Genomic DNA, 18,153 nt, shown 5'->3' with positions numbered 1-18,153 from the left:
TGCAGACAATATGATCTCATATGTAGAAAAACCTAAAGATTCCACCAAAAATTCTTAGAACTAATAAAGAAATTCAATGAAGTTGCAGGATACAAAAATCAACATACAAAAATCAGTAGTGTTTCTATACACCAATAACAAACTAACTGAAAAAGAAATCAATAAAGCAATTCCATTTATAATAGCTACAAAAAATAAAATAAAATATTTAGGAATACATTTAATCAAGTAGGTGAAACCACTCTACAATGAAAACTGCAAAACACTGGTGAAAGAAACTGAAGAAGATACAAAAATATAGAAAGATATCCCATGCTCATGGATTGGAAGAATTAATATTGTTAAAATGACCACACTACTCAAAGCAATCTACAGATGCGATCCAATCTCTATCAAAATACCAATGACATTCTTCACAGTAGTAGAAAAAACAATCTTAAAATTTTTATGAAACCACAAAAGCCAAATAGCGAAAGTAATACTGAACAAAAAGAATCAAGCTGGAGGCATTACACTACCTGATTTCAAAATATACTACAAGTTATAGTACCCAAAACAGCATGATAGTAATATGAAAACAGACACATAGACTATGGAACAGAACAGTGAACCCAGAAATAAAACCACATATTTACAGCTAACTAATTTTTGACAAAGAACCAAGAACATACACTGGAGAAAGGATATCATTTTTAGTAAATGGTAGTGGGAAAACAGTATAGAAGAATGAAACTGTACCTCTATATCTCACCATGTGGAAAAATCAATTCAAAATGAATTAAAGACTTAAATATAAGTCCCCAAATTATAAAACTACTAGAGGAAAACAGGAGAAACCCTTCTGGACATTGGTCTAGGCAAAGATTTTATAGGTAAGACCTCAAAAACACAGGCAACAAAATGAAAACAGACAAATGGGACTGTATCAAACTAAAAAGCTTCTGCAATCAGCAAAGGAAACAATCAACAGAGTAAAGAGACGACCTGTAAAATGGGAGAAAATATTTGTAAACTATCCATCTGAGAAGGTACTAATATCCCTACACAAGGAACTCAAACAACTCAGAGCCAAAAAAAAAAAAAAAAAGAATCTGATTTAAAAATGGGCAAAGGATCTGAATAGATGTTTCTCATAAGACATACCCATGGGCAACAAGTATATGAAAAAATGCTCAGTATCACTAATCATCAGGAAAATGCAAATCGAAGCCACAATGAGATACCATATCCTGGTTAGAATGGCTATTATCAAAAAGACAAAAAATAACAAAGGCTGGTGAGGATGTGGAAAAAAGGGAACTCTTACATACTGTTAGTGAGAATGGAAACTAACACAGCCACTATGGAACACAGTATGGAGGGTCTTCAAAATACTAAAAACAGAACCCCCATATGATCCAGCAATCCCAGTACTAATATTTATCCAAAGGAAAGAATCAGTGTATCAAAAAGATATCTGCACACCCATGTTTATTGCAGCACTATTCAAAATAGGAAAAAATGGACTCAACCTAAGCATCCATAATGGATGAATGGATAAAGAAAACATAGTATATAAACACAATGAAATACTATTCAGCCATAAAGAAGAATAAAATCTGATCATTCACAGCAACATGAATGAGCCTGGAAGACACTGTATTAAGTGAAATAAGTTGGGCACAGAAAGACAAATACTGCATGTTCTCACTCATATGTGGGAGCTAAAAAAGTTGATCTTATAGAAGTAGAAAGTAGAATTGTGCTTATTAGAGGCTGGGAAGGGCAGGGTAAAGGGGAGGATGGGGAGAGGTTGGTTAATAGACACAAAATTACAGCTAAACAGGACGAGTTAAGTCCTAGTGCTTTACAGCACTGTAGGGTGAAGGTAATTCACAAGAATTCATTGCATATTTCCAAAAAGCTAAAAGAGGATATAACAGAATGTTCCCACACAAATAAATGACAAATGTTTGAGGTAATAAATATGCTAACTACCCTGATTTGATCATTACACATTGTATACACATATCGAAATATCACTCTGTAGCCCATAAATATGTACAATCATTATGTGTCAACTAAAAATAAAAGGAAAAAAGTCAGTGTCATAAAAAATAAAAAACAAATAAAGGCAGGGGGACTGTATCAGATTAAGAGACTTAAGCGCCATAAGAGCCACAAGTACTGTGCAAATCAAAACACACACACTCTCTTGGCCATGCACGGTGGCTCACGCCTGTAATCCCAGCACTTTGGGAGGCTGAGGCGGGCGGATCACGAGGTTAGGAGATCGAGACCATCCTGGCTAACACAGTGAAACCCCGTCTCAACTAAAAATACAAAAAATTAGCCAGGCGTGGTGGTGGGCGCCTGTAGTCCCAGCTACCTGGGAGGCTGAGGCAGGAGAATGGCGTGAACCCAGGAGGCGGAGCTTGCAGTGAACAGAGATCGAGCCACTGCACTCCAGCCTGGGTGGCAGAGCGAGACTCCGTCTAAAAAAAAAAAAAAAAAAAAATCACACACAAACACTGTTAAGAAACAATTGAGGAAACTGAATATTATAGTACTTTTGTTGAACTTCTCAGATATGGCAACAGAACTGCAGTTACGGAGGTAAACATCCTTGTACTTAGGAGATATATGCTGAAGTAGTTAGAGACAAATGTCATTGATGCCTGCCACTTCAAAAAGTGGCAGCAAAAAGCTCAGCAAAAGAAAAAAGGAATATGAACTACACATATACATATTCAGAAAAGGAGAGACAGAACAAAAACAGCAGGATGTGAATAACTGGGGAATCTGGGTGAAAGGTTCAATATGGGCAATTGTTTTACTACTCTTTCTGTCTTTTGACATCTTTCTAAATAAAAAATTGGGGGAAATAAAGGTCTCAACAGATCCCTACTGCCTAGAGAAGGACCTACCAATTCTTCTTTGTGGCAAAGATTTTTGATGATCTGGCACCAAATTAGTTTTCCAGCCTCCTTCCCAATTGTACTTCCCTATCACCAACTACTCTGCCTACATACATTCCAAAATGTTCTATTGCACCGCGTTTGGGACAATTTTTCTTTGCATGAGATGGTATACTCAGCATTCCTGACCCCACCCACTAATGCAGCAGGGCCCTTCCCCAGTTATCTGTCTCCCGCCAACTCCACCACATGGCCACAGAGCTCCTGATGGAGCTGAGCAGTACTTCCCCAGCTGAAAGCTCCTGGGACACTACTCATAGTCCTTAGCACAAGCCAAGTACTACAGGTCTCTGCGTTCTTAGCCAAGTTATCTGCCCACCTGAAAAGTCTCTTGCTTCCTCAATTTTCAATTACTCATCCTATAAAGCTCATCCCAAATATTTGATTTAAAAATATGAAAAGTGGAAATCCTCTGTAGAAATTATCTGATTCACATCCTTGTCTTTGTAGATGATGAAACTAAGAAGATCCTCAGAAGTTAAACAACCTGACCATGTTTACAGGCCAAGTGGGCACTGAAGCCAGGACCAGAATCCTGACTCATGCCAAGAGCTCCTATGCTATTACAGTGCAACAGTCCACTTACGAAGGCTTTCCCCTCCCTGCAGCTAGAATTAAACCATCCCTTCAGTGTCCCTAGAGCAACCTGCTGACAGCACTCTGGCACACAACCATACTCTGCCTTCTGCTCAGCCTGTGCCTGCCTGACTCATGATCCTACCTACCTGGTAAGCCCCTGGGGCTGACCATGGCCAGTGCTTTGTGTATCACGCAGCACAACATCTTGCACACAGTGGACACTCAAAAATATTTATTTTAATCCATTAGTAAATAGTAAGTCTACTGCAAATTATATCTCTGAGGAACTCTTTACTTGGAAAACAAGCACACAAGTTTTACTTGTATTAGTTTTAAAAATCATGATCTTGATCAAGATATTATCTCAAAAACAGTAAGAAACTTACTTTTTCTAAAGAGGCCCCAAAAAGTCTCCGAGCTAGCAGCTTGCCTGACTGTATGGCGACAGGAGTGAGCTCTGGCTTATCCTCCAAAATATCCCCAACAGCATAGACATATGGCACATTGGTCTGTTCCACATCATTTACAGGTATTTTTCCACTCCTATTAGTTTTTGAAATGGGAAAAAATATATATTACAACTCACTCTACACTGCTGGCTGACTAATACTATTAGCCAAAACACTGAATACATAGAGAAAAGACCTCTCTTAAAATTCACGCACCTCAGGATATCAATTATATATAAGGTCAATGACTTAAAGTTACAACGGTTTCTGTAGCTCCAAAACAAAATATCTCTGGTGAAACCACGGGCATTTCCTGGATGCCAAGGATATCTGCAGACTGCCTCCACAGACTCACTTAGAACTTTAGAATTTATCTCTTTCCCTGACCAAGGACATAAAGATGTGCTCTAAATCACAGACATTAGGTGAATATATCTCTGCAATTATTTCTTAAAGTCAATATATTATTTCTTAATTATATAATTATTTCTTAAGTTCAATATATGAGCTTTTTAAGGCATGCAATAAGAGTTACTGATTGATGAAGAAATTGATTATAAAGATCTGGCACTGAACTTATAAGATAAATTAAGACATATCTCAGTAATTAAATGAGAATTTCTTAGAGGTGATCTGCAGAAACCTGTTGCTTTGTGCAGCAACAGTGCAGTGATCCCAATATACTTACTTCTCATTAATTTTGACACCAATCTTCTCCAAGCCTATTTTCCTTGTACAGGAGTCACGACCAATAGCTAACAAAACCTGCATTTGGAGAGAAATCAAAAACACAAATTATCCATATCAGGAATGAAAGAGGGAAAGAACATCACTATAGATCCTTCAGACATTAAAAGGGTAATAATGGAATATTACAAACAATCTATGCCAATAAATCTGACAGCTTAAGGTGAAATAGATTCCTTAAAAGACACAACTTACCAAACTTCACAAGTCTGAAAAGTCTATAGGCTAAATTATGTCCCTTCAAAATTCATATGCTGAAATCCCATCTCTAAGTACCTCCAAGGGTGACTATATTTGGAGACAGAGCCTTTACAGAGGTAATTAAGGTAAAATAGGTCATATGGGTGTGCCTTAATCCAGTATGACTGGTGTACTTATAAGAAGAGGAGGACATGGGCAACACAGACCAAAGGATGACCATGTGAGGACACAAGGAGAAGACAGTCATGTACAAGCCTAGGAGAGAGGCCTCAGAAGAAACCAACCCTGTCAACACCTTGATCTTAGACTTCCAGCCTCTATAACTGTGAGAAATACATTTCTGTTGTTTATGCTCCCCGGTCTGTAGTACTCTTCCAGAACTGTGAGAAAATAAATGTTGTTTAAGCCACACAGTCTGCGGTATTTTGCTATGGCAGCCCTGGCAAACTAATATGTCCTATACCATTAAAGAAACTGAATTCTCAACTTGCAAACTTCTCATAAATTAATTCCAGACCCAGAGAGCTTCTATAGGAAAGTCTATGGAATACTTAAGTAAGAAATAATGCTAATGGTACAAAAACTCTTCCAGGAAAGAAAGAGGGAAAGGGAGTACTTCCCAACTCCTGTTTTATGAGGCCAATATAAGCAGCTGACACCAAAATCAGACAAGTGCATTAAAAGAAAAGAAATCCACAAGCCAACACTCCTCATGAATATAGATGTAAAATCCTTAATGAAATGTTAGCAAGTCAAACATAGCAATATATAAAAAGGATAATTGTTTGTGACCAAGTGAGTTTGTCCCCAAAACGCAAATTTGGTTTAACATACAAAAATCCATCAATGTAATTCATCACATTAACAGAATAAAGGAGAAAACAATTCAACCATCTCAATAGATGCAATAAAGCATTTCACAAAATTAAACACTCTTTCATAATTAAAATCTTCAGAATAAAAGAAAAGACAATTTTCGTCACCAGATAAAAGGCAAGTGTAGTAAACTTACAGGTCACATCCTGGCAATGATACAAGACTCAATGCTTCACCCCTAACACCAGGAACCAGACAGGCATGCCCATTCTCACAATTTCTAATCAACACTGTATTGGAGGTCTTAGCCAGTGAAACAAGGCAAAAAAAAAAAAAAAAAAAAAAAAAAAAAAAGATTAAAAGCATGCAGACTGGAAAGGAAGAAACAAAATTGTTTTTATTTGTAGATATGAATCCTAAGAAGCTACAAGGTCAATATAAAAAAAAACTGTACTTTTATATACTACCAACCAACCATTTAAAAATGTCATTTATGTTAGCTTTAAAAACATGAAGTATGTTCAGCAAAATATGTGAGAGACCTCTAGAGCCCAATGATAAAACATTGCTGAGAGGAACTAAGGAATACACAAATAAATGGAAAAACATATGAGGTTCATATGTTGGAAAAATCAATATTGCTAAAAAGTCAGTTCTTCCAAACTGACTATGGAAAAAAGACAATTCCAGTCACAATCCCAGCAGACTTTTATTTCTAAAAATTAAAAAGCTATTTTTAAAAGTTATATAGAAATGCAAAGAATCTAAACAAAATTAGAGGACTCACTCTACCTGATCTAAGACTTAGCACTGAGCTTCGGTAATCAAAACAATGTGGTACTGGGGAAAGGACAGACAAATGGTCTATGGGAAGAGTACAGAAATAGACCCACAGTTAAATGGTCTTTCTTTTTTTTTTTTGAGATGGAGTTTTGCTCTGTCGCCCAGGCTGGAGTGCAGTGGCGTGATCTAGGCTCACTGCAAGCTCTGCCTCCTGGGTTCACGCCATTCTCCTGCCTCAGCCTCCCGAGTAGCTGGGACTACAGGTGCCCGCCACCATGCCCGGCTAATTTTTTTGTATTTTCAGTAGAGACAGGGTTTCACTGTGTTAGCCAGAATGATCTCGATCTCCTGACCTCATGATCTACCCGCCTCGGCCTCCCAAAGTGCTGGGTTAAATGGTCTTTCATTGAAGATTCCAAAGCAATTCAACAGAGAAAGGGGAGTCTTTTCAACAAATGGTACTGGATATCCACATGGAAAGAAAAGAACTGCACAGTGAAGCACGTATGCCCTATACAATCCATAACACATGTGATGAGGTAGAAAATAAAGTGGCTGCAGATCTAGGATGTGGCTGTGGAGTGCTTAGTCTTGGAACTGCAATGTTAGGAGCCAAGTTGTATGTTGGATTTGACATAGATGCAGGTGCACTAGGAATATTTAATAGGAATGTGGAAGAGTCTGAATTAACATATGTTGGCATGGTTCAACATGATGTGTGCTCATTATCTAACGGAATGTCCAAGTCATTTGATACAGCAATTTTGAATCCTCCTTTTGGGACCAAAAATAATAAAGGGACAGACATGGCTTTTCCAAAGACCACTTTGGAAATGGCAAGAACAGCAGTATATTCTTTTTTTTTTTTTTATAGTTTAAGTTTTAGGGTACATGTGCACAATGTGCAGGTTAGTTACATATGTATACATGTGCCATGTTGGTGTGCTGCACCCATTAACTTGTCATTTAACATTAGGTATATCTCCTAATGCTATCCCTTCCCCCTCCCCCCACCCCACAACAGGCCCCGGTGTGTGATGTTCCCCTTCCTGTGTCCATGTGTTCTCATTGTTCAATTCCTACCTATGAATGAGAACATGCGGTGTTTGGTTTTTTGTCCTTGCAATAGTTTGCTCAGAATGATGGTTTCCAGCTTCATCCATGTCCCTACAAAGGACATGAACTCATCATTTTTACGGCTGCATGGTATTCCATGGTGTATATGTGCCACATTTTCTTAATCCAGTCTATCATTGTTGGACATTTGGTTGGTTCCAAGTCTTTGCTATTGTGAATAGTGCTGCAATAAACATACATGTGCATGTGTCTTTATAGCAGCATGATTTATACTCCTTTGGGTATATACCCAGTAATGGGATTGCTGGGTCAAATGGTATTTCTAGTTCTAGATCCCTGAGGAATCGCCACACTGTCTTCCACAATGGTTGAACTAGTTTACAGTCCCACCAACAGTGTAAAAGTGTTCCTATTTCTCCACATCCTCTCTAGCACCTGTTGTTTCCTGACTTTTTAATGATCGCCATTCTAACTGGTGTGAGATGGTATCTCATTGTGGTTTTGATTTGAACAGCAGTATACTCTTTACCCAAATCTTCAACTAGAAAACATGTTCAAAACAAAGCTGCAGAATGGAAAATCAAGACAGATGTTATTGCAGAGCTTCGAGATGATCTGCCAGCATCACACAACTTTCAGGAAAAGGAATCAATGGACAGTGAAATGGACCTAATTCAGTTTTCTTTTCAAAAGCCTCCAAAACCAAAAGCAACTTAAAATCTAATTAAAATGAATTCTAATTAAAATGAATGAGAATTAATTTATTTACTAAAAAAATTCAAGGTAGATTACAGACTTAAACATAAAAGCTAAAACTATAAAACTTCAAGAAGGAAACAAAGGGATACTTTCATGACCTCTGGGTTAGCAAAGATTTCTTAGAGCACACAGAAAGCATGAATACAAATAAAATACAAATAAAATTGAACTTCATAAAAATTTAAAACTACTGTTAACCCAAATATACTACTGAAAAATACATAGGCAAGTCACAGATGTGAAGAAAATATTCAAAACACATATATCTGAAAAAGGAATATGCCCAAGATATATAGAAGCCCTGCAATTCAATAAAAATTCAAATGATCCAACAAAAAAGGGCTGAAGACTTGAACAAACACTTCAAAGAAAAGATACATGAATGGCCAATAAACACATGAAAATTGCTCTACATCATTAGTCATCAGGGAGATGCAAATTAAAGCCATAAGATACCTCTACACATCCACCAGAATGGCTAGAATGAGAAAGCCAGACGCCCCTAAAAGTCCTAAGTGTCTGGAACAACTAGGCCTTCACATATAGCTGATGGAAATACAAAATGGCATAATCATTTGGAAATTGTTTGGTAGTTTCTTAAAAAGTAAAAACCATCCCACGATCAAGGAATTTCACTCCGAGGTATCTGTCAAAGAGAAATTAAAATATATGTTGGCTGGGAGCAGTGGCTGATGCCTATAATCCCAGCATGTTGAGAGGCCAAGACAGGAGGATTGCTTAAGGCTAGGAGTTCAAGATCAGCCTGGACAACACAGTGAGACCCCAACTGTAAAAAAAAAAAAATTAGCCAGGCATGGTGGCATGTGCCTGTGGTCCTAGCAACTGGGAAGCTGAGGTGGGAGGATCATTTGAGTCAAGGAGTTGGAGGCTGCAGTGAGCCTTGATCTCACCACTGCACTCCAGCCTGGGTGACAGAGCGAAACCATCTCTCTATATATATCTCTCCATAAAAAGCTTTCTACAAAGAATCTTCACAGCAGTTTTAATCACAATAGTCCAAACTGCAAAGAGTCTAGGTATCTACCCACAGGAAAATGAATAAACTGCTTCATTAATAAAATCTATACAATAAAAACAACTACTGATGCACACAACATGGATGAGTCCTAAAAACATCAATCTGAATAAAAGAAGCCAAATACAAGGAATACATACTGTACAATTCCACTTATATGAGATTTAGAGGTAAACCAAACAAAATGAATCTATGGTGACAGAATCAGAATAGTGGTTGCTTGGGGGTCGATGACTGGGAAAAAGCACAGAGCGCTTTCTGGACTCACAGAAATGTTCTGTTACCTAAAGGAGTGTGGATTACATGAACGTGGACATCTGTCAAAACTGACTGAACTGTACACCTAGGATCTGTGCATTTCACTACATGTATATTATACCTCATTACAAAAATAATTTATAGTTAGCTATTATGGACAACTTCATACCAATACATTTGAAAACTCAGATGAAATGGACTAATTCCTGGAAAAAAATATAACGAATCAAAAGTAAATCAAGGAAAAAATAAAAAGTCTTAAAAGTCCTTTGACTATTAAAGAAATTAATCAGTGGTCAAATATATCTCCACAGAAAATTATAGGTATAGACAGTTGCATCAGTAAATTCTATCAAACATACAAGGGACCAATTCTAATGTTACATGAACTTTGCCAGAAAATAGAAAATGAGGAAACATACTCCAAACTTCTTTCATGAGCAGGAATACCTTGATACTCAACCTAAAATTAAAATGTTCAATATGTAAAAGGAAAATTACAAGCCAATATGATTCATAAATATAAATGCATAAATTCTAAATAACGAAGTCCAACATTACCAAGTTGGGTTTATACAAAGGATACAAAGTTGGTTGAATGTTAGAAAATCAATGCAATTCAACAAATTAACAGATTAAAGAAAAAATTCATCATCCACAGCTGCAAAAGAAACACTGTTATAATTGAACATACATTCCTTCTTAAATATACAAAACAACATAAACAAAAAGACACTTAGGAAACAAAAAATGGAAAACAAGCTCCTTAACTTGATTAACAGCATATAACAAAACCCTACAGAAAACATTGCTTTTTAGTGAAACGTCTTTTCTTTTGATATTGTAAATAAGACAAGAGTGCCTGCTATTCCCATTTCTTGTCAGGACTGTACTGGAGGTCCTAACTAATGCATTTATACAAGAAAAAAAGAGAAAACCAGTAAAAAGGAAGAAACAAACTGTTATTATTCACAAATAAATAAATGTGTACACAGGAAATCTGAAACAATCTAAGGATAAATTTTTCAGTAAGAATTTAGCAAGATTACTGAATACTAAATCAACACAAAAATGAGCAGCATTTGTATACACTAGAAACACTTAAAGATAGCGACATTTTCAAAAAAATACCATTTGTAACTACATATAAATTACATAAGTATCTAGTAATAAATCTAACAGATATTCTTGATCTCTAAGGAGAAATGTACTAACTTTGCTGGGAATCATTAAAGAAGATCTAAATTAATGGATAGATATACCATGTTCATGGGTGGGAAGACTGAATATTGCAAAGAAGTCAAGTGTTTCCAAATTTTCCTATATATCCAATCCAATCCTAACCAAAATCTCAATAAGGTTGATTTTTGGATTTTGGTTTTGTTACATGTTTTTTGGCTTTGTTGATGTTCTTTCTCTACGTTGCATTTTTTTAACTGAAAAAATTTCTACATAAAAAGAGTATATAAAACATAAATGTATAGTTTCTGTCAAAACTATAAACTAATTACAAAAGAATTGTTGGCCTCCAAAGTATTCCATGGGTTATTTCACATTGTTTGGAGATTTTGTACTGTTTGTTTTTGAGGAAGAAAAATAGCTTTGTTGTTGTTTTTCATTATAAAATATATTCAATATTTATTGCAAAAATATTCAAATTAAGAAATGTATAAAATATCTAATTTTCCAAAAGTAAGCACTAATAACATCTGGATATATGTGCTTCCAAATTTTACATACAGTCGCATACACACATATTTTACCATGGTATTCCTCATGCATTACTGAAAACTCTAATGTCAGTAGCCAAATTATCTTCTATGATAATGCTCTTACAAAGAATAAAAAAAAGTAAAAAAATGTTAATCCTGGTATAATCTTCCCATAAGTTTCATTTCTGTTAATTTAGGAGTGTGTTCAATAACTTAGTAATGATAAAATAAAAACTCACTGTGTTATAGACTTCTTCGATTGTTTCTGTACCTTCACTGGATTTAGCCAACACTTTCAGCTTTCCAGGTGAACCTTTCTCCAACTGTTGAACCTAGTAAGAATGAAGAGTGTAATGATGCTATCTAAATATGATAAAAAAAGAAATACATGAAAGGGTGTACACTGGTATGTTCGTGTACATCTGTGTTTGGTGGTGGTACATATAATAGGTGTTAGTATAAGGTTTCTGGATAAGGCAGAAATAGAGAAAAGTGGACTGTCACAGACACATTTTGGAGGTAGAAATGAATTAATGAATTAGTTGAGATTGGAGGGAGCAAAAAAAGATAAATTAAGGGGTATTCCTAGATACTGGCTTAATACACTGTGTCAAGTACCATTTACTGAGTACTGAGATGGTACTCAGTACAGAAACTCAGTACAGATGGTACTCAGTACTGACTACTGAGATGGTACAGAAAGATTAGCAGGAGAATATTTAGGTAAAAAATCTAGAGTTTCATTTTTGTCTTGTTAAGTTTGAAATGCTTATGAGGAATTCAAGTGGCAATTTCTAGTAGGCAGTAGTATAAATGAGTGTGGAATTCAGGGGAGACTCTTAAATAGGAGATATAAATCTGAGAATCATTAGCATTTAGATAATGTTTAAAACTATGGGCCTAGAGAAGATCATCCAGGTAATGCAAGTGCACAGAAGTGAAGAGGGACCCAGAGGAAAACAAACGGGTGCTAGAGTCTGTAGGCTGAGTACCTGTAGATGGGAAAACTATAGACTGTGGGGCCACAGAAGCCAGAAAGGAAGGTGCTTCAAATGAATGGCCAGTTTCAGCACATGCTGCCAAGAGGCCCAGTAAGATAAGGACAGAGACATGACCACTGGATTTGATGACAGGAAGTTTGCTAAAAGCCTGACAATCAGCTTCAAAGAAGTGAAGGAGATGGAAGCAGCTGACAGTCAGCTAAGCGTGAAATGGAGTCAAGAAATTAGAAGCAGCATGCAGAGTTGTTCTTTGTTTTTTTGTAAAGGAGAAAGAAAAATAGGCATCCAGCCAGAAAGGCAGTGAGGGTAAAAGAAGGCTTAATTGTTCAAGATGAGAGACAGTGATAAGAATAAGGAAAAAGAAAACTACTAACTGAAGATGGAACATCCTTGAAAAGGTGAAACAAAGTAGGAGATGAGGGGACTCAGCCTCTGAGAGGAGCAAGGACACCTCCTATATCAGAAGAGGGGACGAGGGGGCAAATGGGGTTGGCTCTGTAGACTTGGGAGTGGAAACACTGTTTTAACATTATTTGAATACAGACTAATTTATGTAATGAAATGAAGTAAGGTGGGATAAAGTGAAAAGTTAGAGAAAAGAAATTACAAATGCCATGCAGCCTTACCATCACAGGTATGAATTTCCGTAGGAACTTCACACCATGCTGCTCCATGTAGGAACCCACTTTTTCTGCCATTTCTTGGTCGAAGCCACGGAGAAGGATTGAGCGTACCATAACTGTGACGTCTAGGCCAAAGCCAGCCAGAAACCCTGCACACTCCAGGGCGACATAAGAGGCACCCACCACTAATGTTTTGCCAGGGCAATAAGGCAGAGAAAAAAGGTCATCACTGAAAAATAAAAATTAAAAAAAGAATAAATACCTAGGCAGTAAGAATGAAATGAGTTATTCATGTTTCAGTGTATAATGGTCTTGTGATGACTGAATTATAATTTAGTGCTTGAATGAAGCAACAGCCTTTTGAAATTTGTAATTGAGTCTGCTGTGGAGAGAATGTGGAACAAGAAGTATACTTCAGATTTTTCAAAATCAGACCACAAGCAAGATTTTTTAAAAAATAAAATAGTATAGAAAATATCAGACTACATTACATGTGATAAAAAAAAACCTGTTTGTTTTGGAGGGGTATTCATGTGCTATGTGAAGAGGTGTGTGTTTGTTTACCTGAACAAAAAATTGCAACAAAAAATGTATTTCTTAATGTGAGTCAGCTCAAAAAAGTTTGCAAGTCATTACACAAATGTCTTGTTTGACCACCAAGGAATATTCCCATTAAATCTCAGTGTTAAGAAGAGTGGTGCTGCTCCTCCCCAGCTGGCTCATTTTTATCATAAGGACACTAAACTCTAGAGCTAACTCTATTTACTTCTTTGTTTTGGCCCGTAAGAAGTTTAGAATGAAACTCCCAGGCTACTTCTAGCAATCACCGAGACACATATGGCATATTTTTGTACACAAATTTTGCCACTGGCCTTATTTACCTGACTTTATATTCTCTGTTTGATTACTTTTAACTATTTAGCTTCTTGCATTGTATATATTTTCATTTGTTAATTCAAATCTTTTGTGGAATAAGACAGGAAGTAAACAAACTGGAAACATGTCAATATAATTCAATTTATTAACATTAAAGTTAAAATAGTCTATTTAACCTTACCTAGTAATGCAGTATTCTTTATCTCCTTGGATTCCTAAATACCGTGGCCTTTCACCCGTTGCTATGACAAACTGTGCAGCAGTATAATAAGTCTCCTGTCCTTTTTTATTGGTTGCCTTGAAAAAAGAAAAGTAAACCTCACTTAGCAAACACTACAGAGTACCAGACACCCTGGACAAAATAGTTACTACCCTCATGGAGCTTCTCATTCAACAGGAACAGCAGACATGTGAAAAAGTAATAATGCAATGTGATAAGCACAAGCACAGAAAACAGAAGTCTTCATAAAATATTAATCATAGCCCCATGGTGAGGGTAGGGTAGTGGACTAGAAAGCCAATCAAGGATGTATTAAAGAAGGAGTAGAGATTTTCAAGTGGAGATAAGAAAAGTGAAATGATGGGAGAGGAAAGGAGACCTGGAAGACAGAACAATGCACACAAAAGCTCATGGGCCCAGAACGAGTTGGTGTTTGAAGACTGGAGGGCAGGGTTGTGTCAGAAGTGACATGAAACAGACTAGAGCCAAGTGCGAAGGCCCTTATGTCATCCTAACAACTTCGGCTATGGGGAACCATCAAAGGTTGCTCACAATTTTTAATTATACAAATAATTAAAAAATATATTTTCATTTTAAAAAAATTCAAATACTTTGGGAGGCCGAGGCAGGCAGATCACAAGGTCAGGAGTTCGAGACCAGCCTGGCCAACATGGTGAAACTCCATCTCTACTTAAAAAATACAAAAATTAGCTGGGCATGGTGGTATATGCCTGCAATCCCAGCTACTTGGGAGGCTAAGGCGGGAGAATTGCTTGAACCCGGGAGCTGGAGGTTGCAGTGAATCAAGATCACGCCACTGCACTCCATCCTGGGTAACAGAGCAAGATTCTGTCTCAAAAAAACAACAACAACAACAACAACAAAAAACCCCCCAAAAAAAGAAACAAAAAAAAAGAAAAAAAAACCATTCACATGCTAATATTAATGAAGGTGTTTAAACAAGCGGGTTGGCACCATGAGTGGGATGGAGAACAGAGCCTGGAGAAAGAGCCTTGCTTTAGAAGGGCTCTGAAACAGACAAGCAAGTACAGGCTCTGGGGTGAAACGAAGACTCTGGAGTTTCTCGCCTGCAGACTGGGAATGTGCTAGCATTACTAAACAAGGAGCCACACAATAGGCAGGCTTGGTTGGGGCTTATTCAACCATCTGTGCCAGGCAATTTGAGAAATACAACATGTATTTCTGCTGTGTTTCATGTAAATAACATAATTCAAATTGGCCCATGTAAGGTTTTAAAGGGCTGACTTTATCCTATTATATTTTTTTAGGGGTGAAATATATCTTTAACTGACTAAAACACATCATCCAAAATATAGATTATATGGCAAATGATAACAACCGTTAAACCTAGGAATTGAATATTTGGATATTTACTGTGTTATGCTCCCAATTTCCTGTTAAATTTTAAAAATTTAAATAAAATGCTGGAAATAAGCATTGAAGGGCAGCTTTAAATGGACCATACCTCACACATTTCTGAGATAACAACTGAAAACAAAATAATCTAAAATCTTGCCAAGATTATCTTACACTGTGCTAACAAAGTACAAAAATAAACTAGATGATGAGGACAATATCTGATTGTCATAATTCCAATTAAACTGTTTGTGTTCCTCAAAATGATCTCATTTTCCATATGTATTAATCTAATAATATATAAATATTACAAAGATAAACTTATAAAACACGCTAATTCTAATGCTACTTTTATCAATGCTTTTATGAATAATATAATATTGGAGTTCTAGTTAAGGTTTCATTTTTAGGAAGGATTCCACTAATAAAGTTTTGATCTTTTTAGTCTTTTAAACTTTGAACTACTTAGTTTAAACATGTTCTCTTTTAAGACGGCAATAAAATCAAAGACAAATAATTTTAAATTAAGAGTTCTTTAAAACACAATTTCTTCAAGTTAACCAAACATGTAGAATCAACAAACAATAGGGGAGAAACACACACACATGCATGGCCATGTGTGTGTGTGTGTGTGCGCACGCACACGCCTGTTACGCCCCTTAACATGCAACATTAAATTTTAGTTGAAGGCAAGTACAAACAATTGTAAAGAAAGGAGATGAACAAGACAAGAAACTCAAACAGTACCTTTATTTTATGATGTTCAACAAATTCTCCATAGGAATTGACATAGGCCACAGCCTTTTCCCTCAGAGACAACCTGTAGCCCCAGTTTAGAGAGCTGATGTGGTTCTGAATCGCTTTTGTCATCGTCTCCCAGTTGTGCCTCACTAAGAAGAAATAATCAGGGTGAAGATGTTAGGTGAATTTTACCTTTAATGGTAAATTATATATAACCACACATGAGCCATACTAACAGTGCTTTAAAAATCAAGAAGTAGACAAGATAATCAGTAACTTAAATATTTTGTATGCCAGCCATAGTTTATACTCTTCCTATTTTATATTACAAAGAATGTGCAAAAATCAAGAGTTCTGAAAAGAAGAAAACTGGGGAAAAGTCCATGGAGGAGAGAATGGGGAAACTGGCTCTCATATGGCAATGCCTGCCACGACGTAAGGCAGGAGGCTCACCTCTCCTCGGTGGCACCTCCTAGAACCCTTTCCCACTCCATGGCACCTACTTTACTTGGCCCTTGGATGGGAAGAAGGCCTCAAGGCAGTGAGCTTGGTACACTCACCTCAACAGACTGGCATGGTTCCACTCTCATTTGGTTCACAGGGCAGTGGTTTCATGACAGTGAATATCTTACATGTCTTTACAACAAATATGGTTCACGCTCACCACTGCCAAGCTTCAATATTACAGTGTTTACCCATTCCTTTGGAAGGTGGGGCAGGATTCGGGTGTCGGAATTCCGCGTCATCCCTCTATCTTCTATGTGGGATTTACTGCATAGCGTTCACCTTGTCTACAGACGCCAGATCCTGAAGGTCATCCTGTGCAGCTCTATGTTTATAAGATGCAGGGGTCAGCCCAGCCAGGGCTTTCATCATAACTGGATGAGATTCCCCGAAGACAAACCAACAACCTGAGGTCAAGGGTAACATCTGGAAAATTACCCCATCTACCACTGTCAAGAAATGCCCCCCTACTCATTCAGGGACATGGGATGTTACCATGCAGGAAAGGGAGACGACTGGAGGGGACAGTCAGTGCACAGAGAGGCTTAGCCAATGTCAACACACACGGCCCTTTCTATGATGCCAATGTACCACAGTCTCCTAAAATTTTGCAACCCAGAATAGTCGTTCTTGTTACTACATTACCTCATCCTCCTACACCCTGTGATGTTGGTTATGATTCCCGAACTTGTCCCAGCAGTGACCACGTTGCCACAATGGCACATATCCTCACATCCTAAAGATACTTCCTCCCCATCCCCCAGAAAAGCTTTTCTTCCAACCCTTAAACTATTTATCCTAAGAATCCTGTCAGCTCAACTAACAGTTCATGTGTCCTTTTGTTTCTTGTTCTTGGTGCAAAAGGCATCTTAGATTAGAGGCTCTCAAATACAGCTGCACATCATAATGGGAATCATGTGGACCTATACAAATCCTAGGACCAGCCAAAAACTATGGAATCAGGAGTGGGACCCCAGAACCTGTACAGTTAAAAGCTCCTCCTGGAGTTTTTGATATGCCAAATCAATGAACTGGCACTTTGAAACCACCTGTTCTACTGTTTTATTGATGTGTTTAGTCCTGCAACAGTATAATATTTTTAAATACTGAGAAAGGTCACCCTCTATACTTTCTCAAAGGTTGCTTAGCTATTTTCACATATGTATTTTTCAAAACAAATTTTAAAATAATCAGCCAATTTCCAAAAAGAAAAAAATGTCTCATGGACATCTTACTGGACTTACATAAAATTTACAAATAATTTTTGAGATGCTGTCTTCACAATATTGAAACATCCTCTATAAAATCATAGTAAATTTTTTGTTATGCCTTTATATTCTTTCCTTATATATCCTGTACATTCCTAGTTGAATTTATTTCAAGTTATTTTCATTTTTTGTTACAATTTTCCATTATACATGTATGTGTATATATGTA

General features: G+C 36.9%; 1 protein-coding gene across 4 annotated transcripts in view; it reads right to left on the bottom strand.

Annotated features, from left to right (window-relative positions):
• The window catches only part of TXNRD3 (thioredoxin reductase 3), a 50,567-nt gene that overhangs the window by 10,373 nt on the left and 22,041 nt on the right, over window positions 1-18,153 (bottom strand). For all 4 annotated transcript variants that reach the window (XM_054551322.2, XM_024245308.3, XM_054551323.2 and 1 more), the window contains 6 exons: window positions 16,219-16,361; window positions 14,056-14,171; window positions 13,002-13,227; window positions 11,614-11,706; window positions 4,674-4,750; window positions 3,923-4,079 (listed from right to left, as the gene is read on the bottom strand). In XM_054551322.2, coding sequence (XP_054407297.1) covers window positions 3,923-4,079; window positions 4,674-4,750; window positions 11,614-11,706; window positions 13,002-13,227; window positions 14,056-14,171; window positions 16,219-16,361 — 812 coding nt within the window. The remainder of the gene's footprint in view (window positions 1-3,922; window positions 4,080-4,673; window positions 4,751-11,613; window positions 11,707-13,001; window positions 13,228-14,055; window positions 14,172-16,218; window positions 16,362-18,153) is intronic.

The sequence above is a fragment of the Pongo abelii genome, chromosome 2 (genome assembly GCF_028885655.2).
Source record: "Pongo abelii isolate AG06213 chromosome 2, NHGRI_mPonAbe1-v2.0_pri, whole genome shotgun sequence".
Classification (NCBI taxonomy): domain Eukaryota; kingdom Metazoa; phylum Chordata; class Mammalia; order Primates; family Hominidae; genus Pongo; species Pongo abelii.
This window is presented reverse-complemented; position numbering and strand designations above follow the sequence as displayed.